Source organism: Onychomys torridus, chromosome 4 (assembly GCF_903995425.1).
Source record: "Onychomys torridus chromosome 4, mOncTor1.1, whole genome shotgun sequence".
In the NCBI taxonomy this organism is placed as follows: domain Eukaryota; kingdom Metazoa; phylum Chordata; class Mammalia; order Rodentia; family Cricetidae; genus Onychomys; species Onychomys torridus.
This window is the reverse complement of record NC_050446.1, coordinates 125,506,105-125,530,858: the sequence shown is the minus strand read 5'-3', so window position 1 is coordinate 125,530,858 and position 24,754 is coordinate 125,506,105. Positions and strand designations below refer to the sequence as shown.

The window sequence follows — 24,754 nt, the reverse complement described above, 5'->3', positions numbered from 1 at the left end:
AGCCCAGCGGGGACCTGAGGAGCTGAAGCAGTGTTTGGAGGACAGTGTCATGCACGCCCCCATTTAAATCCCTCCCCCTCTCCATTTCTTCTTTATAATAGGCTGGGAATTTAGCCATAGAGTGGTGAGCTAGCACGCACAAAGTCCCAAGTTCGTCTCCAGTGCTGCATAAATTGGGTTATGGTTGTGCATGCCTGGAATCCCAGCAAGGTGGAGGCAGGAGGATCGGGGTTCAAAAGTCACCCTTGGCTACATAGTGAGTTTGAAGCCCGCTTGGGATACACAAGACTGTCTGGAGAAAGAGGAAGGGCCGGAGGAGTTGGCAGCTTAGAGAGGAGAGATGAGTTAGCCACCTGCATGGGAGATCGAACCTCTCCACTCCCGGCTGTGCTCAGGGTGGCAAGATGTGCTAGTGTTCCAGTTTGATCTGATGAGGTGTTCCCTGGCCATCTCACTGTGTTTCCACTGTTATTTGCTGTCTGTCAAATGTTCTCCTTTAAGCAGATCCGCTCGTTTTTCCAATGCTGGCAGGAGTGGGCCTATATCATCCACGCCCCATAGAACCGTGAAGAATAAACCGGCCCTGGACAGTGGAAGTCAAGACTCTGGGCCCCAGAGCCTGTGTTCTTGGGTTAGATGAGCCAGTGTGCTGGCTGGCTGAGGCCTCACCCATGTCTCTCCTCAAGTTTCTCATCGGTGGGCCCACTGTGGGCAAGGGGTCCAAAAGAGGGGTGAAGTGCTCATGGCAGGGGGTGGTAGCCCAGGCTCCAGATAGAGAAAGAAGCCTATGCTGAGCATCTATCCCAGGTGTCGGGTTGGATGCTTTTGTTTTGTGTTTTGTCTTGTTAATAAACACAGCGTCACAGTGTGTTTCATGAGCGGCACAGTGGCTGTGCCTTGCCGTCTCGACACAGCATTCAAGCTTTGTGGCATGCTGTCAGGTGGACACACGCTTGTTAAAGTGGCCTTGTCAGGAACTGCCTCTGTGTGATTCTCAAGAGGGAGCTTCTGGGTCTGGAGGTGAGGTCGGCTGCTGGGAGGTGGTGAAGAGGAAGTCCTGATCCACCCAGGAAGGTCTCATCCTGGGAGCCTGTTCCTTATTGTGAAGAGCTGGAGTGAAGGGCTGTAAATAGGGGCTGGGAGGGTGGGTTAAGAAGAGAGACAGGAGGGAGGTGGACAGCAGGGAGCACTGGCCAAGGGCAGTAGAGAGGAGAGGAGGTAGAAGCCCCAGGCCTGAAGGACATGGAAGTTGAGCTCTCACAGAAGTTGCTAGCCCTTGATCCCTGTGGCTTTGGTTTCCCCTTCTGCTGACTCCTCTTGTGCGTCTTGGAGTTCCCTGGCTCCTTCGAAAGGAAGAGAGATTAGCTTACATTTAATTGCTCTGCTGGAACCTTGCGCCTTGGTTGTTTCAGTATTTCATCTTTTGGCCCCACACCTGGAAGTCAATGGCTTTCAAAGTCCTGGTCAGAGAGGCTCCCTCTGTGGGGATTTTCTGGTGGCACCCATATTTCTTCCCCGGAAGAGAACCCAGGAGTCCTTGCTGGGGGGGGGGGGGGTGTCTCACAGAGCACAGTGTGCACAAAGCATTATAATGCACAAAGCCCTAGGCTGCTGTTAGGTGGTGGATGAGAAGGTTCAAGCATGGATTGGGGGGTGGTGAATGGGTGGATAGATGGCTATGTGGAGAGATGGATGGATGGAGTGATACATGAATATCTGGAGTGGGTGAGTGGTTGGATGAGTGGATTCATAGGTGAATAAATACATTGTGTGTGTGTTGGGGGGAGGATGGATGGATGGATGGATGGATGGATGGATGGATGGATGGTGGTAGATGGAAGGATAGATGGGTGGGTGAATGACAGATAGAGGGACATGTTTAAAGGTAAGTGGTGTATTGGTAGGAAGACAAATGGACAAGAGGCTGGGTGAATGTGGGAAGATGGGCAGATGTGGGATTTGTGGATGATGGAGAGACAGGAGTGGATGGGCAAGTGTGCGGTGGAGAGATGGCTGGATGGGGCTTAGTAACTGACGACATGGATGAGGAGATGGAGCAGCTAGTAGACGGCCGATAGACTAAAGATGACATGGAGGAATGAGCGAGCGAGCGTTGGGTTGGTCAGAAAACACTCTGTTCATTTGCAGGAACTTGGGCCAGGAAACCTGGGGCTTGATAAAGACAAGTGGACTCAAAGAAAAAAGCAGGCATTGGAGGCGAGTCTCATGGTGCAGGGCCAGGATCCCAGCTACTCACACAGCTAAGGCAGGAGGATGGCAAGTGTGAGGCCAGCCTGGGCTATGGAGAGGGACTAGACTTGGACACTGGGTCACTCAGGATCATCCAACAGTTTAATGGTCTCGTTTATACTGTCCTCAGTGCCTGGTGCAAGGGGGAGATAAAAATCTTCAATGGGCAATACACACAGACACACACACCCCACCCCTCCCAAGTGTCCAATGTATAGTACACGGTCAACTGGTCCTGTCATTATTACTGTGGTTGTTTCAGTGAGTACTTCTCAGTGTCAAGCATGATGTATAGCAGAGCGTGTATTACCTCATTCACGCTCCCAGGATCCAGCCAGGTGGAGCCTGTTATAGTCACCATGAGGTTGATTATGGAGCATGACAAAGTGGTGACCAAGAGAGAACAAGTACAGCTGATAGTTGATCCCTGGGGTAGCAGGGGCTCCATGTAACATGCACTCTGTCATGGACTGATACATCCATGGCCCCTGAGTCTCTGAGGGCTCCTCTGTCCACTCTCATCAAGCTACTTTTCTTTACCATGAAATTCGTGAACAAAAGTGTGTGCACCTGTGTGTGTGTTTGGGGGGGTGTCTTAGTTAGGGTTTCTATTGCTATGATGAAACAAAAAGCAAGTTGAGGAGGAAAGGGTTTATTTGGCTTATATTTCCACATTGCTGTTCATCACTGAAGGAAGTCAGGACAGGAACTCAAGCAGGGCAGAAACCTGGAGGCAGGAGCTGATGCAGAGGCCACGGAGGAGTGCTACTTACTGGCTTGCTCCACATGGCTTGCTCTGCCTACTTTCTTTTTCTTTCTTTCTTTCTTTCTTTCTTTCTTTCTTTCTTTCTCTCTTTCTTTCTTTCTTTCTTTCTTTCTTTTTGGTTTTTCAAGACAGGGTTTCTCTGTAGCTTTGCACCTTTCCTGGAACTCGCTCTGTAGACCAGGTTGGCCTCAAACTCACAGAGATCCACCTGCCTCTGCCTCCCGAGTACTGGGATTACAGGAGTAAGCCACCACCGCCCGGCAGCCTACTTTCTTATACAACCCAGGACAAGGGATGGCACCACCCACAACAGTCTGGGCCCTCCCGCACTGATCACAAATTGAGAAAATGTCTGAGAGTTGGATCTCATGGAAACATTCCCTCAACTGAGGCTCCTTCCTCTCTGATGACTCTAGCTTGTGTCAAGTTGACACACAAAACCAGCCAGTACAGGGTAGGGGGCAGGGGAGTATGGTATTAAGTAGCCTTACTCTACCCAGAAACTCCAAGAAACCCGAGCAGGCTGCCCAGTGGGACATAAATGATGGATGGTATCATGGAATCCAGAGGCCAGATTTCGAACAGAGGATCCTCTTGCCAGCACCGTCAGAGGAAGTAGCATGGGTGGATCTCAGCTCCTCCTGTCAAGATGCTGGGCTGACGCCCCAGCAGACATGTTTTGAGAGAGCAGTGGCCTGGAATCAGATGGTCTGGTGTTAGAACTTGGCTGCACTGGGATGCTGTCCCCTCCACGAATGTTGTGGCTTGTCTTTAAATCAGAGGGATATGCAGGGTCCCTTCATTATAGAATATTCCAGTTGTAGTTCATTTTCTCTCCCTCTCTCCTTCCCTCCATCCCTCCATTGCTTCCTTCCTCTTTGCTTATTGAGTTTGTTTGAGACATGATCTCACATAGCCCAGGATGGCCTTGAACTAACTACTTAAGCAAAGATGACTTTGAACTTTTCATTTAATTAACTAATTAAATGTGTATTGGTGATTTGCCTGCATGTATGTCTGTGTACCACATGCATGCCTAGTGCCCACAGGGTTGGAAGAGGGCATCAGATCCCCTGGGACTGGAGTTACAGTGGATTGTGATTTTGATCTTCCTGTCTCTACCTCCTGAGTGGTAGGAATACAGGTGTGAGCCACCATCATACCTGGTTTCTCCTGGGTTCTCTTATTTTTTTTTAAGATTTATTTTATTTTTAAATATATGTGTGTGCCTGCGTGTGTGTGTGTGTGTGTGTGTGTGTGTGTGTGTGTGTGTACATGAGTGCAGGTGCCTCAAGGAAGACAGAGGTGTCAGATCACTAGAGCTGGAATTAACAGGAGTTTGTAAAGCTGTCTGATTTGGGTGCTGAGCATGGAACTCGGGCCCCTGTCAGAGCAACCACTGAGCCACCTCTCCAGCCCTCAAGATAAAAAAAAATGTCTGGTCTATGGAGAGAGACCTGTCACTGGTTAAGATCCTTTGGATATGGGTGACCGACTGACAGCTGTCAGGACTGAAGGAGTTATTTCAGAGCACTCATAACTGGGAATCCAGGGATGCAGGCTTCAGGAGTGGCTGGATCCAGGAGCCCTAGTGATAGACCCATTCAGCTCCACCTTACCCTGTGACAACTCTACTTCCAAGTGGACTTGGTTTGTGGAGGACAAGAGGCTTTCCCCCACGCTGGTCACCTTACTTTGAATGTTTTCATGAAGGCTGATGCCCGGCACGGCAGTGGCCTTTTTGCAATGATCAAGCACCATGCCTGGGGATAAAGAGCCTCTATGTGAGGAAGGCTAAACAAAATGGTGGGGCAACTTCCTCCTAGGCTCCCCAAACTTCTACATGGATTAGTTAGGCATTTTAAAAACAGTTACTTGCTTCTTCTGTTTTCTGTTTGTGTGTGTGGTATGTTTTGTGCGTGTTCACATGTATGTGCATGTCAGATGATTGACGCCATGTGTCTTCTCCAATCACACTCCACACTGCGTCTCTCACTGAACATGGAGCTTACTGGTCCTGCTAGGCCGGATGGCCAGTGAGCTCTTGAAATACCCCTGTCTCTGCTTCCCCAGTGCTGGGACTATAAGTGTCGCTGACACCTCTGGCTCTTTTATGTGCATCCTGGGGATCTGAACTCGGGTCCTCATGCTTGCACATGAGCACTTTCCTGACAGAGCCATCTTCTCATCCACCAGCTAAGCGTTCTGGTTACTTAGGTTGAGCTGGACACATAAGCCCCTCCCTTAGCAACCACAAGTTGCCTCAGCGACCTGCACTTGACTAGACAGTCAAAAGTTTAAAAAGTTCCTCACAGCATCTGGAAGGATGGCTCAGCGGTTAAGAGCACTGGCAGCTCTTCCAGAGGATCTGGGTTCTATTCTCAGCACCTACAAGGTGGTTCACAACCATCTGTAACTCCAGCTCAGGGGATTCAATACTCTCTGCTGGAACAGACATCGTGCACAGATATATGTGCAGGCAAAGCACCCATACACATAAAATTAAATTAAATTAATTTTTTTTCTCGGGCCTGGAGAGATGGCTCAGTGGTTAAAAGCACTGGCTGCTCTTCAAGAGGGCCTGAGTTCAAATTCCCCGCAACCACATGGTGGCTCACAACTATCTATAGTGCGATCTGATGCCCTCTTCTGGCATGCAGGTGTACATGTAGATATAGCAGTCGCATACATAAAATAAATAAATCTTTTAAAAAATATTTCTCATAGACACCCAACATTGACCTCTGTCCTTAACATACATACCCACATATGCACAAATATACACAAAAAGAGAATTTTTTAAAATCCCCCAATAGCCAGGAGGTGGTGGCACATGCCTTTAATCCCAGAACTCGGGAGGCAGAGGCAGGTGGATCTCTGTGAGTTCAAGGCCAGCCTGGTGCTACATACAGAGTGAGTTCCAGGAAAGGCTCCAAAGCTACACAGAGAAACCCTGTCTCAAAAAAACAAAATAAATAAATAATAAATTAATAAATCCCTTATAACCTAATAAAGCAGATACTATCTCTATGGCTACTCATTTTAGAGGCAGGAAAGTTGCAGTTCAGAGAGGCTAGATCACCCTTCTGTACCAGCCATTCTGCCCAGGAGTCCTCTCTCTTTGTCACGAGGCCACACTGCCACCTGAAGGAACTTTCCACTACTCCTTGTTGAATGAACATGCAGGCACACAGCCACAGGGCTGCATGGAGCCTGACAGAGCCAGCCCCTCTGCCTGCATTTTTAGGTGCAAGGGGATCTGCATGCTCCCCCCCACTAAGCTGGCAGCTAGACTTTGTAGGTGTGGCAGGGTGACCCAGTTACACAGGGTCTTTGGCGATGGCCATGGACTTGCAGACGAATCTCTGCAGGGGCCTGTGTTGGTGAATTGCCTACCACTTGGTCCAGTGCTCATTACATTTGGTCTGGACAATTGCAGAAGCCTTCTGCTGAGTCTCCTGAAACTACCTTGCGTTGCTCACCTCTCCCTGGTGCCCCCTTTGATGGAGGGCTCACTTGAGAACAGGCCTGAGTGCCTGGGACCCTCTGTGGAAAACTGCCAGGGCTTCTCAACACAAGGAAACTCAGATTCCTTCCTTCTCGAAAATAAAAGGCCCTGGGTCTAGATATTCTCGAACATTTCATGCTCAGGGCCTAGGCTCTGAGGATTCCCTCGATGTACCTCCTTCTGCAGCATTCACAAGGTTGATGTTCCCCTGTGATACTCAGTTTCCCTGTAACTGCCTCTTCAGGAAGCCTCCCTGGACCACCTCCTCCAGCACTGCTGGTGCCTCCATCAGTCATGTGTCTTGCTCCCTCCTGGTGCCTTTCATCACGGTACTTACCGGATGCTCTGACTGGTTGACTTGTATGTTTACTGACTATACAGGCACTGAGTGATGTCTGTTTTTCCTGCCCTGTGTCTTCAGTGTGTCACAAAGGAGATGCTCACTGTGGACTGAGAGAAGAGCAGTTCTAGGTTGGGAATTACCTTTGCCTTCAAGAGTCTTAAGTGGGGCTTCTCAGGCTTGGTACTATTGACTTGCAGGGCAGCAACTACATTTATTATCAAGGTGAAGAACCATTCCGTGCACGGCATGAGGTTTAGTGACATCCCCTTGCCTTCACCAACTAGACACCAGGGAGATGTCCCTTCCCCCAGAGTTGTCATAACCAAACCCCTGTGCGGATGTTGTCACATGTCCTCTGGGATAAACAATGAAACATCTGCCTCCTTTTTGGGGAGAAGAGCTTTCCTGGGCTTTCAAGCCAGGTTTCTTCCTAGAGACTGCAGTTTCCAAGGGTTCCCTAGGCAGATGGGAGCTCTGGGTAGGAGCTGGTGACAGGCTGCTGTTTGGGAATACAAAATGACATCCAGGGTTGCATTATTGTCCCTTTGGAACTCACTGAAAGAGGAGGGTGGATACGCATCCTAAAGAGAAGAGCAGAGAGAGAGGCCTCATGACCTCAGCATGTGCAACCCCATGCTACCCAGATGAGGGTCAGGTGTGCAGGAGGACACAAAGACCAGATGGGCAGGCAGTGGACCTGAGGACTGCAGAGGACAAAGGCAACTCCTCAAACCAGTGTGGGAAAGTGGCTTGCCCCAAGGACGGTTGTCAGAAAACCACCCACAACCAGGACTGGTGGCTCAGGCCTGTCATCCCAGCTAATCGGGAGTCTGGGGCAGGAGGATGGTTGCCAGGTTTGGGGACAAGCATTGCTGAGCCATCTCAAGGCCTCTCAAATAATGTTCTGGAAACAAAAGATACACAAGCAAAAATTAATGTGCAGGTGACAGAACAGACATCCAAAGTCCAGGAGGGATTTAGCATCTAGATCATATAAAGGAGTCCTGAAAACCAACAACCGCAGGGACAAGCAGTCCCACAGCCAAAAACAACCACAATCACAGCAACAACCACCAGCCATAATAACAACCACAACCATAACAACAACCACAGCAACAATCACCAGTCATAACAACAGACACAACTGTAATAGCAACCGTGGTAACAACTACCAACCACAATAGCAACCGTAATTATAACACTCACAGTAATAACAATCATCAGGCATAACAACCACAACCATAATAGCAACCACAGCAACAACCACCAACCACAATTAAAACAAAACCACAATCATAACAACCTCTCAACCATAACAACTATAACCAAAACTAAAACAGCCATCACCAGCACAACCACAACAGTCACTACAACAACCACAATCATAACAACCACAGCAACAGCCACCAAACAACCATAATAACAGCCACAGTCATAACAACCATAGCAACATCCCCCACCATAACAACTACAACTATAACAATAGCTACCACCACCTCCACACTGTAACAACATCCACTACCACCACAACCATAACTGTACCCATAACAACAGTCACCACCATAACAGCCATAACAATAACAACTACCACAACAGCCACAAACACCACAATAGCTCAAACACACACACACACACACACACACACACACACACACAACTCCAATGCGTATGAAGCAAACCTGAGATTCATCAATAGTCAATGAAAGGGATACTTCAATGCACTGAGCTGTCTCCTGGTACACACTAGACATTCAGCGCTCCACTCTCTGGATAAAAGCTAATGGAGGCCGAAGGACTCCCAGCATTTTAGAGGAGATGCCACCAGAGGCAGTGGAGTCTGGGTGCACTTAGTCAAGAGTGTACACACCCTGGGACACATTGTTCCAAAGCCTCAGGAAGCATGTTTACAAAGTCACGCGTCGGGGCTAGGGACAAGGCTCAGTTGATAGAGCACTGGACTCATCTCTGGTGCTGTGTAAATCAGGTGTGGTGGTGCACACCTGGGATCTCAGCACTTAGGAGGCAAAGGCTGGAGGATCAGAAATCCAAACTCATCCTTGGTTATGTAACGGAGTTCAAGGCCCACCTGGGCTACATGAGACCTTGAAAAGAAATCATGACACTCATCTGTGAGCAGATATGAGAGGGTGCTCTCAGGTGAGTCCACTGAGCACTAGCACTATGAGTGACTGGACAGTGAAGAAGGACACACATTGTGAGGACTGGTGAACCACATCAGTGTGAGTAGCTCTCCTGAAGATAAGAAACAACCACAGATCACAGCATAGGACACATGGGTAAGGTGAAGTGGGAGCCGGCAGGTAAACCTGAATCCCATACCCCTCAGGAGGACAAGACAGAGAGCATGGCGAGTTCAAATCCAGCCTGGGCTACATATTCAAATATTTTCTTAGGGCGGGGGGAGGCAAAACAAATTAAAAAAACAAACAAAAAGTATGAGTTGAGATATAGAGACAAAACACCATTTTTTTTCAAGATCTTACACAGAAAAAACAAAACCTAAAATCCACTAAACAGGAAACAAGTGCTGCCCATGGGGTAGGGAGCAGTCTCGGGGGAGTGGGAGGGTAAGGAATGAAGAAATGAAGGGGACTGGGGAATGGCTGTCATCGGTAAAGTGCTTCCCTCACAAGTACAGGACCTGAGTCCAATCTCCAGAACCCATGGAAACAAACAAAAACAAAAAACCAGCATTGAAGTATATGTTTAAAACCCCAAGGCTGAAGCAGCAGAGACAGGCAGAGCCCCAGGGCTCACTGGCCAGCCAGCCTAGCCTATTGGGTGAGTTCCCAGCCAATGAGAGAAGCTATCTCTAAACAAACAAAATAAAGGTGGACGCCGTCTAAGGGACGTACCAAGGCTGACCTCTGGCCTCCATATGACACACAAACACATGTGCACATGCATCCTGTATTATTCTAGAGAAGCAGAACCAAAAGGACATACATCTTATATATTAAAATAGAAGACATTTTATATATCAAGTATGTTTAAAAACATATTTAAGCGACGGCGGCGCACGCCTTTAATCCCAGCACTCAGGAGGCAGAGCCAGGTGGATCTCTGTGAGTTCCAGGCCAGCCTGGTCTACAGAGCAAGATCCAGGACAGGCACCAAAAGTACACAAAGAAACCCTGTCTCAAAAACCAATAAATAAATAACTATTAACCAGCTTACTCTGAATATAGCCCCAATAGCATGAGGCTGAGAATCTGGTAGTTTCTTGGTCCTTGAGGTGTCTCAGCAGTCCCAAGCCGGCACCAAAAATCTGGAGGTTCCTGGAGACTTGAAGGTCCTTAGTTCATGATGGACGCCTGAAATCACTGGTTCTGATACCAGTGAAGAAATCATCATCCTCGTCATCATGAGCAGCAGCAGCAGCAGCGTCAATCAACTCTACAGCAAGAGGCAAGGCCAAGCCAACAAAAGGCTGGTATCTTCCTTCCTCCACACCCTTTAATCTGGTCTCCTACCAGTCGATGTTGGGTAGGTCCTCCCACACCAATTAAGAAAATTAAGACAATTCCTCAAGTGAGGCTACCTGCATTTTAATTTGTGGCAAGTACACACACACACACACACACACACACACACACACATGCACGCACACACGCACGGCACACACGCATGCACAGCACAATAGGGAAGGAAAGCAAGTCTTGTATTTTCTGTGCTAATTTTGTTGTGGCCAGGGAGTGGCTGTTCCTCATTTGCCCTTGACCTCTAACCTGGACACACTTTGCCTGGAACTCCTCTTATCTCCCCATAGCTGACTCCCTTCTTACCTGTGGAGTCTGTCTTCCACCTCTGAGAAGCCCTCCCTGACCACCGGGTAAAGCTCTCAGTATAGCCCGCCCCTCCCCATCACTGAACTCGCGATTTCCTGTTAGCACTCATGATTGGCTGAAACCTTCTCATTAAAAATAAATAAATAAAAATACGTTTAGCTGCTTGTCTTGCTTCCATGGTGGGCAAGCTGAGAAGAAGAGGGAGGGACTGAACCAGATCTATCAGGCCAAAGCAAGGAAAAACCCTGGGAAGGCTCCAGTGACAACCACATTCAGTTCAGCAAAGGGAACATTCATTCTGACAGCCGTGGCTATCATCATGACCTGTGGGAGGCAGAGAGGGATGGGGGAGCTCAGAGCAGAGGTCACAGGGAGAGAAGGCAGTGGCAGCTTGGGCTGCGTCATGATGATGGAACTGAGGAGAGTGGATAGGTTTCTACCAACAGTTCTGTGTGATGCAGTTGGGAACGAGGCCAAGAGTGGAAAGGAGAAGGGCCGTATCTTGGGGCACTAAGTCTCATTAAGTTTTCCCTCTCCAGGGCACGGCTCTCTTCTGCATCTCTGACACCTTAATACCACACAACAGCTATGTATGTGAGAGAACAAACCAGCAAAGACCAGGCAGGGCCCAAGTGTGAACGATTGGAGGGAAGCCGGGCCCTTCTGCTTGCAAACCTTCCCACCCTACAGTCACTCCGAGATGGCCTCTGATAGAGGGTGCCCGCCCCACTACACAGAGTGAGGCAGGGGCGGTGGATCCCTTGGTTGAGCCTGACGCTTAGCTCTACAGAAGCAGCCCTCCAAGCTGGCATGAATGGGTGAGTGAGTGATCAGGCTGTATAAGCTCTGAGTCTTCGCGGCCCCTCACCTGGCCTTATGCTTCTCCTCAGCCCCAACCACCCACCTGCCTACTCGTTCCGCATGCTTGTTTGTTGATAGACAAACTGCCCACCTTCCTCTAGAACCTAGAATTCGATTTAAGAACCTGCAATGGAATCGAAGCAAGGGCCATTTAAAATTCCCACCTGCCTTCTCCAGCTCTCCCATCCTCCCAGCATCTAGCCTGTCTGACATAGTCCCTACTTGTGTTTACAGTCGCTCTCCCGGCAGCCCCGCGCCCAGGAGGCTGGTTGTCCTCGCAGCTGTATCTACGCGCAGAGCCTGCATGCAGTAGGCGCTCAGCCTCGTGGGAGCCGGGACGCAGACAGCCCGCCCGGATGGGCCCCGCGGCCTGGGCCAGGGCCGGGCCGGGCACGGAGGGGTTAAGCCGCGCGCGCTTCCGACCCGCAGGTGGCGCCGTCCCGCCTCGGTGCCACTCGCCGCGCTCCGAAGTGCGGGACAGAATCGCAGCGAGCGCGGAGCCGAAGCTCAGCCCGACTTGTTGATCTCGCGCAGGCAGCCGCGGCCGCCGCCGAGCCGAGCCGGAGCCCGAGGTGGAGGCGGAGGCGCCGCCGATCGCCAGGGCCGCGCAGTCTCCGCGCCCCGCAGAGCGCCCCGCCCGCGCCCCGCAGCCCCGGTGCCGCCCGCCCGCCCGCCCGCCCGGCCGGGGTAGGCCCAGCCCGGCCCCGGGACCGCCGCTGCCGCGGGCGGGGGCGCGGGCGGCCGGCGAGATGCGCGCGGCGCGGCCCCGGGAGGCGGCCGCCCTGGGGGTGAGTGTGGTGGGGGCGGCGAGGGCCCACCCCGGGGAGGGGGGGCGGGGCGTGCGCCCGGCGTGCTGTGGGCCCCGGGAACCCCCCGAAATCACCGGTGCGTGGCGGGAGGAGGGCACGCTCCGAAAGGCCAGAAGATTCCGCTGGTTTCCCCGCCTCCCACCTCCCCCACCCCTTCCCTCCCGAGCCCGGGCAAAGGCGCAGAACCCGGAGTTATAAAAAGCCATCGCCGGGAGGAGCGAGGAGGAGGAGGAGGAGGAGGAGGAGGAGGAGGAGGAGGAGGAGGAGGAGCGGGAGGAGGGGGAGGAGGAGGAAGGAGGGGGGAGGGGGCGGGAGGGGAGCATCGAGCAGGCGGATCCGGAGGACTCCGCGCCCCTCCTGCGATAGGGTGGGGGGGCGCACAGGGAGGTGCAGAACCCGCTGGCTTGGTTCCTTCGACCCTCACCTGGTCTCGGGAGCGACCTCAGGTCCTGATGTTGTGAGGAGTGAGGTCGTCCCAGGACAGGGTTGCCTGGTGACCTCCGACAGGTGGGCATCTGGTAGCCTCCACAATCCCCACTCGATCCAAAATCTTTTAAGATTTAGAAAAAGCAAGCCCAATGCCATCGTTATGCTCTCACCCCAAATCCTGAGCATCTTGGGGTGGGAGGAGATGAGAACTCACTAAAAAGAGAAAAAAAGAAAGTTCTCCCTGCCTCCCCATTGCGGGGCCAGGCTGGGCATTCCATCCCGAGACCCGCAGAGCAGGGAGTTTCAGCACTCGACGGGGCGGACAGCGCCCCGGGCGGCCGGATTGCGCCGGGGCGGGGGTGGGGCTTCCCGGGAGCCTCTTGGGGGCCTCTCCTGCCGGGAGGGCCACCCCTCCCTCCATCCTGGGGTGGGGCTGACTTCAGCACCGGCGGGAGGGACAGCGGCTATCAGCCCCCCCGTCCCGCCACTCCCCCCCCCCCCCGACTGAGCCGCTTAAGCCTCGGGAAGGTCAAGGCCGGTGGGGACCCTGGGGGAGGAACCTCGCAGCGCGGTTCGCTGACCCGCGTCCGCTTTCGCTTTCTGCCTTGCAGCCGTCGGGATGGAGGTGAGACGGCAGCCGTGACGCCCGCCCTCGAGCACCCCTGCACCGCAGCGGCCCGCAGCGCTCCCCGCCCCCCGCCCCCGCAGCAGCGGGCCTTGCCGTCGAGTGACAGCGGCCTGGGGGGGCAGGGGGGGCGGGGGCGGCCGGACCAGCGATGCCGGCGGGCATGACGAAGCATGGCTCGCGCTCCACCAGCTCGCTGCCGCCCGAGCCCATGGAGATCGTGCGCAGCAAGGCGTGCTCACGCCGGGTGCGCCTCAACGTCGGGGGCCTGGCGCACGAGGTGCTGTGGCGCACTCTGGACCGCCTGCCCCGCACGCGGCTGGGCAAGCTCCGGGACTGCAACACGCACGACTCTCTGCTCCAGGTGTGCGACGACTACAGCCTTGAGGACAACGAGTACTTCTTCGACCGCCACCCGGGCGCCTTTACCTCCATTCTCAATTTCTACCGCACGGGCCGGCTGCACATGATGGAGGAGATGTGCGCGCTGAGCTTCAGCCAGGAGCTGGACTACTGGGGCATCGATGAGATCTACCTGGAGTCCTGCTGTCAGGCCCGCTACCACCAGAAGAAGGAGCAGATGAACGAAGAGCTGAAGCGCGAGGCCGAGACTCTGCGGGAGCGGGAGGGCGAGGAGTTCGACAACACGTGCTGCGCAGAGAAGAGGAAGAAACTCTGGGACCTGCTGGAGAAACCCAACTCGTCGGTGGCCGCCAAGGTGAGTCTGGGGTCTGCTCCCCTCATGGAGGCCTACGCTGCTGCTCCCAACTCCTCACGATGAATATTAGTGAAATTCAGGGACTCCGAGCGAGTTCTCCAAGGACCACCAGTCTCGTACCCTTCCCATGTGTCACGAGATACTCCCCCACAATGATTCAGTGCTGTGTACCCCCACTTTGTTGGGGGGAAATGGTTTATAAGGCTCTAAAATGCTACAGCCGCCATGAGAGCAGAGGCGCGCTTTGCTGGGTAGAGTCTAGTGTCCTGCCCTTCAGGCCCCGAGTCCAGGCCGGAGTAGTTAGCCCTGCATTTGTAGTATCAAGCCCCCCGTGTTATAGCCCCACTCTGCCACTAAAGAAGGGTATTAACGCAGCCTGTAAGGCATGCTTGGTGAAGGCTGAGGTACACACGGGTATTTTGAGAGATAACAAAAGATAGGAAAGTCTAGTGTCAAGGACAGCCTGCCCAAAGGCTCGGGGACTGTGGGTGAGGGGCTGGTTGGCTCCTTGTTTATGTACTTGCAGTGTGGTGCAGTTTCAGGAGGCTGGTGGAGGAGGATGTGGATTTCCAAATCAAAGCAGAAGATAAGCCTAGACAAAGAGGCAGGGGTGAATGTGACCACACAGGGTGGGCTGCTGGAGACCACACAGGGTGGGCTGCTGGGCAAAGGTGGAAGCCTCGGGGACCAGGAGGGGCTTGGGGTGAGAGCCTGGGCAGGTGCAATTTCTCTGAGTCAGGCTGGCACCGGGGAGTGTCTGGAGGGTGAAGGCTGTCTCACATGGCCTGCGTGTTGGGTACCAGGAGTAACGGACAGTGCAGTGTGTTCAGGGCTGCATGGGAGGTTGGGAAGGGGCCCAGAAAAGAGATGTGTGGGAATCCAGAGATCAAGTTCAGAAAGAGACAAGAATGTCTCTAAGAGCAGAGCCTAGGAAGCAGGAGCAGAGGCAAAGCACTGAGATTGCCTGCTCAGCCAGCCATAGTTCAGTAGCAAGGCTTGGCTCATGGCCAGCCTGGCCTCTCAGTGTGGAGTCTTGGTGGCTTAGCTGGCCCCTCACTGGTCCCTTCTCTGGAGGGACTCTAGGGTTAATTCCAGAGAACTGACTTGCTCAAGAGGCTGCAGTACACACAGGAAAGGTTGTCTAGTGGGATGATAGGAAGAGCCTATAATCACTTTCTGTCGCCTCTGGGCTTGGAGGACATAGAGGACCCTGGGCCTGGTCCTCCTCCTGGAAGACTCTGACCATAATCTTCCCCAGTTTCCGTGTCCAGAAAGCCTCCCTCTAAGATGGAAGGTACTCACCCTTAGCCGGCTTAGGATCAACAGACTTATTTTGCTATTTCTAGACCTGACACAAGTTCCCCCACTGTTGAGCCCATTGAGACCCAGGCAGGCCCCTCCTTCCTCACCTGCACCATCCTTAAGACGATAGATCCAGGGACAGGAAGTGGGGATTTGCCCTCCCCAAGAAGAAACAGGCAAAGGACCATGTTTGAGTTGGCATCTGGCTGCAGGGCATAGGCGGACGTCTTGCAGGGGGTAGTGTGTGGGAATGAACAGTCTCTCCTCTTCCTCCACTTAATCGGCTCACCCGGACAGCATCTTGACCTCACTGTGATCCTGGGCTGGGCTGTCAGCTGACATTCTGGCAGTTTCTGCAGCCAGAGCTGAAATGGGAAGGCTCACTGGCTGTCAGTATAGAAATGTTGACCGCCACTGAGCAAATACTAACAAAGGCAAGGCTCAGAGAAGTGGAGCAATTTGCCTAAGGTCACAAAGCACACATCTAGAAGTAGCCAGAAATGTACCCCCCAGTGAAGTTTGGGACACCCTGTTCTTTCTGTGGTAACTGGGGGCCACAGATGCCTCCATAGTGCCTTCTCTCACTTTGCTTCCCACAGTCCCTTCCCTAGCAGCCCAAGGTGCAAGTCAGATTGCATTATTCATGTTAGAAACCCACGGAGGTTTCTATCACATTCAGCCTGAACTCCACATGCCACCGTGCATCTGAGGTCTCGACTCTGGCCTCCGAGCTCTTGGGGCTCATCTCTTCTATTCTTCTCTGCCTCATGTCGTCCCGGTTCCACTGGCTTCCTTACTGTTCCCAAACAGACTGTGATCTGTCTACCCCAGAACCTTTGCACTTACTTTTCTGGCTGCTGACAATTGCCTTCCCCAGATTGTTCCATGGGCCCCTTCTCTCTTTGTCCCCATTTGATACGGTCTCTGCTCGACTGTTTTCCCCTGGAGACCTCCTTGACTCCTGTCACCTCCCCATACTCTGTTACCTCATGTAGTATCTCTCCTGCATGAACTTTAAACTGTTTGAAATCATATTTGGTCCACATTCTTCTGTTCTACACCCACAGGATGTATCATACACACTGCTGTGTTCCCAGCATACATCATGGTGCCTGGTTTAGAGGGCTCCAAATAACTATATGTAGGATGGACGGGTGTGAGGGGGTGTAGATGGATGTTTGGGTGGATGGATGGATGGATGGATGGATGGATGGATGGGTAGATAGACTGGTAGATTGGTGGGTAGATGGATAAATAGATTGGTGGACGGAAGGATGGGTGGATGAGTGGATAATGGATGAACAGGTAGATGGATGGGTGGATTGGTAGATGTGTAGTTGGTGGATGGGTGGGTGGGTAGATGATGGATAAGTGGATGGATTTATAGATTGATGGATGAATAGATTGGTGAATGGATATGTGGGTAGATGGGTTGGTGGATGGATTGGTGGATGGATGGGGTGGATATATCAATCAAGCAGTCAGGCATTGACTATCTCAGGGTCCTGGGTCCTGTCAGCTACTCCTTTCTCACAGCCCTCCTGTGGCTCCATTTCCTGGATCTTTGCTCTGTCTATCATCTGCACCTGGCCCACCCTATCTGACAAGCTCCAAAGCCAAGCCTGTTAGCATGATGAGGCTTGGGGGAAGGGTTCTCAGAGAACACACAGGCTGAGGGCCAAATGTGGAATCATTTCAAGGTGCTTGTGAGGTACAGAAATGACCACCACTCACATATTCTGGAGAAAGGACTGACCAGGATTGTAGGATTAGCCGACATCTCTCTACTCTCTGGCCTGAAGCCTTTTCTCACCTCTCTTCCCTGACTCCCATCAGTCAAATGAAGATTGAAGGACCCTTTGCAGGGACGTTGTGTTTGTGGCAGCTTAGCTTAGTGCTCATCACTAGTGGGAAGGTGCTGCTCTTATCAGTACTGAGTTGCTGTGTCCCTTCTCTGGGCAGGGTGGGCAGCAATCGCTTTACTTCCGATAGCATCCTGGGGAGCTTGAGCTGATGTGGTGAATAATTGATGAGCGGTTCTGCCACGTGAGGGACAAACCAGCGCCTGGGCCCTGGATACTCCATCGGGGAGAGAAGAGCAAAATCCATTAGGCTCTTGGGAGGTAGGGTCAGCCCTGTCAGGCAGGCAGCGCTGGCATGGCCTCCTCTGTGGCTCTGCTCTCTGGGAACACTTTCAGGCTTCTCTCAGTGGGGTAAGAGGAGAGCTAATGTGTGAGGCTAGATTAAAGCTCCAAGACAGCTTCCAAATTGCCAGTGTTTATTGTGCTGGGCTGAGATCAGTGGGCTCTGGAGCTGGTGTGATCCAGAAATTCCTTCTGCAGCCTTCCTGGGCAGTGGGGAGCCCATTTGGGCTTCTTTGGGTTGTTAAGTGACAAAGCAGGAAACTCAGAGCTGCTTCAACAAGGAGGAAGAAGATGTGTCACAGCATGTCATCTCCTCACATTCCAGGACAGCAGAGGTTGGGTTGGGTTGGTGGTTCAGGGATCCTACCAGGATTCTAGAGTGTGTGTGTGTGTGTGTGTGTGTGTGATTACATTTGTATGTGTGTGAGAGCCTGTATGGAGGTCAGTTTGGAGGAGTCAGATCTTCCCTTCCACCATGTGAATTAGGCTTGGTGAGAAGGTCCTTACCTGCTGAGCCATCTAGCTGGCCCTAAGTGGTGGTATTCTGAGCTGTATGTATTTCGTTACATTTATTTATTATTTATTTGTTTCATGTGTGTCTGTGTGTGCATGCAGTAGCACTGTTGTGGAGGTCAGAGGACCACCTGTGAGAGTTGGTTCCCTCCTGCCATGTGGGTCCTGGGAATTGAACTCAGGTCACCAGGCTTGGTGACAAGTGCCGTCGTCCACTGTGCCATCTTGCCAGCCCAGGATCCAAGATTCCCTCTGCTTCTCTAGACCCTGAAAATGGCTTGGTACTTAAGTTTGACGCCTCATGTCAGCAGGTGACTGTCGGGTTCCAGCCCTCAAATGTAGACATGATGTCTAGCACACCCCCCCCCCCAAGAGGGGTAGTTCTTCCTGTGCTCCAAAATGTGCTCCATTTTGTTTTCCTGTAAGGACAACCTCTTCCAGGACTACCCTAGCAGATGTTTTTGATGGTGTTGGCCACTGATCACAGACTCATGCTTCAGTCACTGGTGAGGGAATCTGGGAAAGCAAGTGGCTGGTCTTTTCAGGTGGTTGAGGGTAAGTGAAAACAAGACCCTTATCAGCAGAGGGAACAGGCTCCATGGAGTGACATGCCTTCACCTAAGCCTAGGCTAAAAGGACCATGTGTTAAAGAAGAGGGAATGGTGGAGTCAAGTGTCTTAATTACTGATCTATTGCTGTGACAAAACACCACAACCAAGGCTAATTTTAAAAGAAAGTATTTAATTCGGGGCTTACTTACAGTTTCAGAGGGTTAGTCCGTGACCATCAGAGCAGGGAACGTGGCAGCAGGCCGACATGGCCCTGGAGCAATAGCTGAGATCTGCAGGGCAGACTGGGCTTGGCATGGGCTTTTGAAACCTCTGAGCCCTCCCCCAATGACACACCTCCTCCAAGAAGGCCACACCTCCTAATCCTTCCCAAACATTTCCTCCAACCGGGCACCACGTTTGAGCCTATCAGGACCACACTCATTCAAACCACATCAAGGTTTAGACCCAATTCTTCTCAAGCTTGGGTGGACCAGTTACACCATCTGAGTCAGGTTGTCCTCTCAGTGGGGACAAGGGCCACATTCACCCTCGGGGATATTCTAATGAGTTAAGGGATTTCAGATGGGAGGATGAAGCTTGAGACTAGAAATTATAAGGGTAAAGCTGGGAGCGATGGATGGCACATGCCTTCATCCCAGCACTCGGGAGGCAGAGCCAAGCAGATCTCTGTAAGTTTGAGGCCAGCCTGGTCTACAAAGCGAGAAGCAGGATGGCCAGGGCTACACAGAGAAATAAAGTGGTGAGTGACTGAGGAATGACATTCTATCTTCTGTCCTCCAGATGCCCCCCACATTCACCTACATTTATATACACACATAACATAAGAAGGGTAAGTTTTATTATTATATTATATCAAAAGGGGGAGTGGCCATTAGCTGGGACAGAGGCTAGAATTTTGCCCCCACTGACTGTGGGGTGCAGTGCATGTGAGTTTCTTTCTCATCATTTCTGAGGACTAAGTGTGTGGGTGAATCCCTTTGCTCCTGCAAGTCCTGTGTAGGAAATGGGAATTAGGAGGAGGCCACCATGCAGGACCAGGACATGATCAAGTAAAGAATCTAGCCAGTTCCTGGCATGAGGCAGCACTTGGTGAGGGGCCCACACCAGTTACTGGCGTTCCCCCAGAGTCCCCCTTTCTAGATACATGTCCTATTGTGGTGCTGGATGTAGTTTGATGAGGTCACAGCTTTCCCCACCTGAGCTAGGGGGATTTGTGTGAGGAGCCACTAGGCATTCAGGGCCCCCTGTGCTCTGTGCTGCCCAGCTGAGCCAGGCAGGCATCTCAGAGGCCTGTTTGACTTACAGGGATTGCTTGCCCATCAAGACCCGGAATCCCAGCTAGAGGTTCTGTTCCAGAACTGATTGTGATTCCTACCTTCTCCTGGCTGTGGCCTTTAGGCCCTTCCTAGCCTTGTGTTCCACTCTGTAAATGAGAGTGCTATAAACCTGCCCTTGGGGCCATGTGAGAGTGAAATATGATCATGTATGAAAAGCACTGAAGTCATGCTTGATGAATCCAGGCTCCTCGCTGGGGAAAGGGGAACCCAGGGGCTGGAATGTTCCTTTGGCTAACCTAGTTACACCAAGATTGGGGCCATTTCCAGATCTTTGCTGCCTCATCTGTGATCCAGGATCTCTGGTCCCCATCCCAGGGGAGGGGTGGCAGAGCTGGAAATTGGCAGAAGGGCCTTAGGAAGGCAGAGTGCTGTCCAAGGGATCATGGAAGTCCGGAAGAAGTCCCATGCTTGGGCACTTACTCCAAACCCAGCTCAGTGACACCCTGCCTCCATACTCGGTAGCACTGTGGCCTGGATGGGAACCTCTTTGCAGAGCTGGGTAGCCTTGTTCCTCACCCTCTTAACTATGTGATTTGGGGCAAGGTTCCTTCGGGTGACAGTCACAGCATTGGCTTTCTCATTGAATTGCCCCAAGAAGTCAGTGGTCACCCACATAAGGGGCACACAGGGAGCCCCAGTGACTGGAGGGTTTAGGGTCTTATGGTCTCTCTTGATCCATCTGTGGGGTAAATAAACCCCTTTCAAAACATATTTCTGAGCAAATACCACATGCTTGCTGCAAGTATGCAAGCTTTTTCTCTGGCCACTGGAGCCCAGGAAAGTTGGGGACCCAGCACCCCAGCAACGGCTGCCCCTGGCCATTAACTGTTGGAGGAGCAGAATGATGGGCATTGCATCTGTCTTGTTCCAGGCTGGCTCTCAGCTCCTCTTCAGGATGGAGCCAAGGCCCTGAGTTTGCTTGCTAACCACTTTTCAGAAGGAGGTCACTTCCCATATCTCACCACATGTACTTAAGATTCCATTCTAGAAGAGCTAACCAAAGATTGGTCCATAGGAGTCTCACTTGGGGTGTCCTGGGTTGTACTATGGGCTAGAAGGGCATCTTACAACAGACTGCCTAGCTGGGGTGGTCTCAACAGCACGGACCCCAGGCTGGCTGCGCCCACTCAGTTTTGCCGTCATTTCTTGGATTAAAATAGAAACAACAGCAGCAGCGATCAAGACAGTCACAGTCAGTGCCGACCTGGTGCAAAGGGCGTTAAATGGGGCTGGGAAGACGTCTCGGCGGTGAGGTGCATAAAGACCCAAGTTCAAATCACTAGAACCGACAGAATGCCAGGCCCAGACCGCACACCGTAACCCCACTGTTTCAAAGACAAGATGGGAGTGGGGACAGGAGGCTGGTGGGCAGCCAGCCTGGCGTATGTAGTGGTAAATAACAAAGAGATCTTATGTTAGACAAGGTGGCATGACACCCGAGGTCACCCTGAACCTGCACACGCACTGTGGCACACATGTGCCCCTCACAAACACACACAAAGGGGACCCAACAGCCACATTGATCTGTTCTCCTTTTACAGTTGTGGAGACTGAGGCCCATGGAGTGGGAGTGGCTGGCCCAGGGCCACACAGGAATGGGAGGCTGGGACAGAGTCCACGCAGGCCACTCTGACTGATGAGTCTGTCTTGGGCAGTGGGAATAACCTTCAGAAGTACCGATGAGTCCCAGGGATGCCCCGCCCCCAGACGCCACTTTTCTTACTGGCAAGTGCTAGGAGATAAGAGATATGCCCAGTGTCTCCTGCCTGACTTGGGAGTGGTCCTGGCTCTGTCCTCTGGTCTAGGGTATGTCCTGGGTTCAGTCCCACCCTCTGGACTCCCAGGTTTTGTGTACCCCAGAAGCACCTCACCTTACTGGGATTGGGAAGTGACTGAATCTTAGGGTCACTGGAGCTCTGGTGACCAGGGCCCTTGATGGGAACATGCCCAGGTGATTTTTTAAATTTGCTGAAATTTTATTTTTAAAATATAATTTTGTAAAATCCACATAATGTAAGATTTTCCATCTTTTCCATTTTTAAGTGGAATGGTCATTCCATCAAGCCACCATCCCCACTAGACAGCTCCCAAACCCACACCCACCCCTGGTCTCTCCATCACCAAAACCGAGCACCATCCCCACTAGACAGCTCCCACACCCACACCCACCCCTGGCAACAACACTTGGACTTCCTGTCTCTGAATTTGAGTCTTACAGGAAGCTCCATACAGGAATCACACATCGCTTGTCCCTGGTGCCTGGATTCTTTTATGTGGCATAATGTCCTCAGGGTCTGTTTGCACTGTGGCCTGTCATAATGTCTTCCATTTTAAGACTGAGTGCTGTCCCTTCATGTGGACATCCTATGTTCCATTTCTAGATTCATCTGTTGAGGGACACTTGGGTGTCTCACCCCGTGGCTGCTGGGAATGTGGGGTACAAACAGCTGTGAATCCGACTTCCAATTCTTTCAATCTGTACCCAGAAGTGAATCCATATTATTGTTCATCTCTGTCCCCCTTTCTCGTGTGTGTGTGTGTGTGTGTGTGTGTGTGTGTGTGTGTGTGTGCAGACATACTTGTGTATGTGAGTCTGGGTGTGTACATGTGATGGTCCTCTCTTAGTCCTTGTCCCAGGCTAGCCAGCCTGGGAGCTTCGGGGAGCCTCCCATCTCTGCTTCCCAATCACTGGGATCACGGATGTGCCCTGATGCCCAGTTTGCACGTGGGTTCCAGACATTGCTTGTGTTTTCTCCATGGCACCATCTCCCTAGCTTCATGGTGAAGTTTTTAAGAAGCTGTTTCTGTACCATTCACTCCACATTCCCACCATCAAAGCGAAAGGGTTCTAACTTTATTACACCCGTGCCAGAGTCCTGTTTTTTTTTTCTGAGACAGGGTATCTCTGTGTAGTCCTGGCTGTTCTGGAACTGGAACTCATTCTGTATGTAGCCCAGGCTGGTCTCAAACTCAGAGATCTGCTTGCCCCTGCCTCCTGAGTGCTGGGATTAAAGACATGTTCTACCATGACGATCCCACTTTAAAACAACAACAACAAAAAAAAAAAAAAAAAAAAAACTAGTGTCAAACTAGACATCCTCCTGCCTCAGCCTCCCCCAGTGCTGGGATTCCAGGTGTGCACCACTGCACCGTCTGTGTACCAGCTCTCTTTGTTTGTGTGCAGTGGCCGTCCAGATGAGCCCACCTCCCACTGTGGCCTTGTACCTCCCTAACACTGGGGAGGCTCAGTATCACACACGTGGACACTTTGCTCAGATAAAATTATTTTATTACTTATCTACTAAGCTTTATTTATGTGTGTATGTGGGGTGGGGTGTGTATGTGTGTCATGGCCCTCGTGTGGTGACAGAGGACAGCTTTCCTGAGTAGGGGTTCCTCTTCCTCCAGGTAGGTCCCAGGGATCTGATTCAGGTCGTCAGGCTTGGCAGCGAATGCCTTTACCCTCTGAGCCGGCTCACCAGCACCCTTTGTTCAGATCTCACGGTTGGACTGTAAAAGTCCTTTAGTGTAGGGGGTGGGGGTGCTCCTGTGTGTCTGGAGGTCAGAGGCCGACCTTCAGTGTTGCTCCTCAGGAGTCATCTGCCTAGTTTTGTGAGACAGGTTCTCTCACTAGGAGCCTTGCTAGGCTTAGGCTAGGCTGGCTAGTCAGAGAGCCAGGAGAACCCCCCCCCCTGTCTTCCGACCCCCAGCATCACCACACCCCAAGGGGTCCCCTTGTCTCTGACTCCTAGCACCACCCCAGCACCACCACACCTGCTTTCTTCTGTGAGTTCTGGTGACTGGACTCGGGTCCTAACGCTTGCACAGGGAGCCCAGGGAGCGAGCCATCGCCCAGCCTTTAAAGCCCTTTATATATTCAGGACATCTATCTTTTATCAGCTGTGTCATTTGCAACCTCCCTCCCCCGTCCCGTGGGTGTGTTCTCTCGGCTGATGCTGACGTTCGCAGCCTAGCTCCTTTTAACTTTGATGAGGTCCAGTTTGTCTCCTTTTTGGGCAAGGTCTTCTGTATCCCAGGTTGGCCTTGAACTCTCCATGCAGCTCAGGATGACCCTGAACTTCTGATCCTCCGCCTCCAACTCCAAATACTGTGCTTGGGACCAAACCCAGGACTTAGAGCATGCTAGGCAAGCATTCTGCCGACTGAGCCACCTCCTCAGCCCACCCTTACATTTACTTCTGTTCCCTGTGCTTGGGTGTGGTCCAGCCCCAGGCTCTCTTCTCGCCTTGTGGCTCGGGTCTCACATTTGGCCCTTTGCTGTGGTGTAAGTGGAGGAGTGAGTGGCATTCTCTCCTGTGGGTGTGCTGTTTCCCACCCTGTCTGTTTCCCTGGGTGACTCTGAGTGGCAGGAAGTGCCAGGCAGGTGCAGTGGGTGGCTTGGGAGGAGAGTGTGGATGCTCATGGGGCCCACATTCTAGAAGCTCTAGAAGTAACTAGTGGCCATCTGGGTCGGGGCAGCCAGTCATTGCTGTGGGATAAGGGACATTTTCCGACACATCTCAGGAGGTCCCTCTTACACCTATGGAGGCCTGCCAGAAGAGGGGTTTATTTTGGTGGCAGTTGAAGGGATGTGGCCTTGATGATGGAGAAGGCGTGGCAACAGGAACATGCAGCCTCTGGACATTTGTCCAGAATGTGGTCACTGCTCACCACCCACTGCTGGTCCTGCCCCCTCCTCTCTTACCCAGAGCCTCTCCCATCTGCTGCTTCCCCCATGCCAGGCCACACCTTACCTTGCCTTCCACAC

The 24,754-nt window shown here is 52.1% G+C and overlaps 1 protein-coding gene and 1 long non-coding RNA gene across 5 annotated transcripts in view; one reads left to right on the top strand and one right to left on the bottom strand.

Annotated features, from left to right (window-relative positions):
* Positions 1–3,321: 3,321 nt before the first annotated feature.
* On the bottom strand, positions 3,322–13,127 carry LOC118582721. 3 transcript variants are annotated; one of them, XR_004944793.1, is made up of 3 exons: positions 12,771–13,127; positions 10,066–10,284; positions 3,322–3,711 (listed from the first exon to the last, which is right to left on the bottom strand). It is a non-coding gene; the product is annotated as an uncharacterized LOC118582721 (long non-coding RNA). The 3 variants fall into 3 exon arrangements; XR_004944791.1 differs by lacking the exon at positions 12,771–13,127 and adding an exon at positions 11,760–12,173 and having other exon boundaries at positions 10,066–11,661; XR_004944792.1 differs by lacking the exon at positions 12,771–13,127 and adding an exon at positions 11,760–12,173.
* Positions 12,269–24,754, top strand: part of Kcnb1 (potassium voltage-gated channel subfamily B member 1) — an 89,002-nt gene continuing 76,516 nt past the window's right edge. For both annotated transcript variants that reach the window (XR_004944790.1, XM_036185796.1), the window contains exons 1-2: positions 12,269–12,325; positions 13,387–14,118. Coding sequence is in view for 1 of the 2 variants with exons in the window: in XM_036185796.1 (XP_036041689.1) it covers positions 13,552–14,118 (567 nt within the window). In the remaining variant the exon portion in view is untranslated. The remainder of the gene's footprint in view (positions 12,326–13,386; positions 14,119–24,754) is intronic.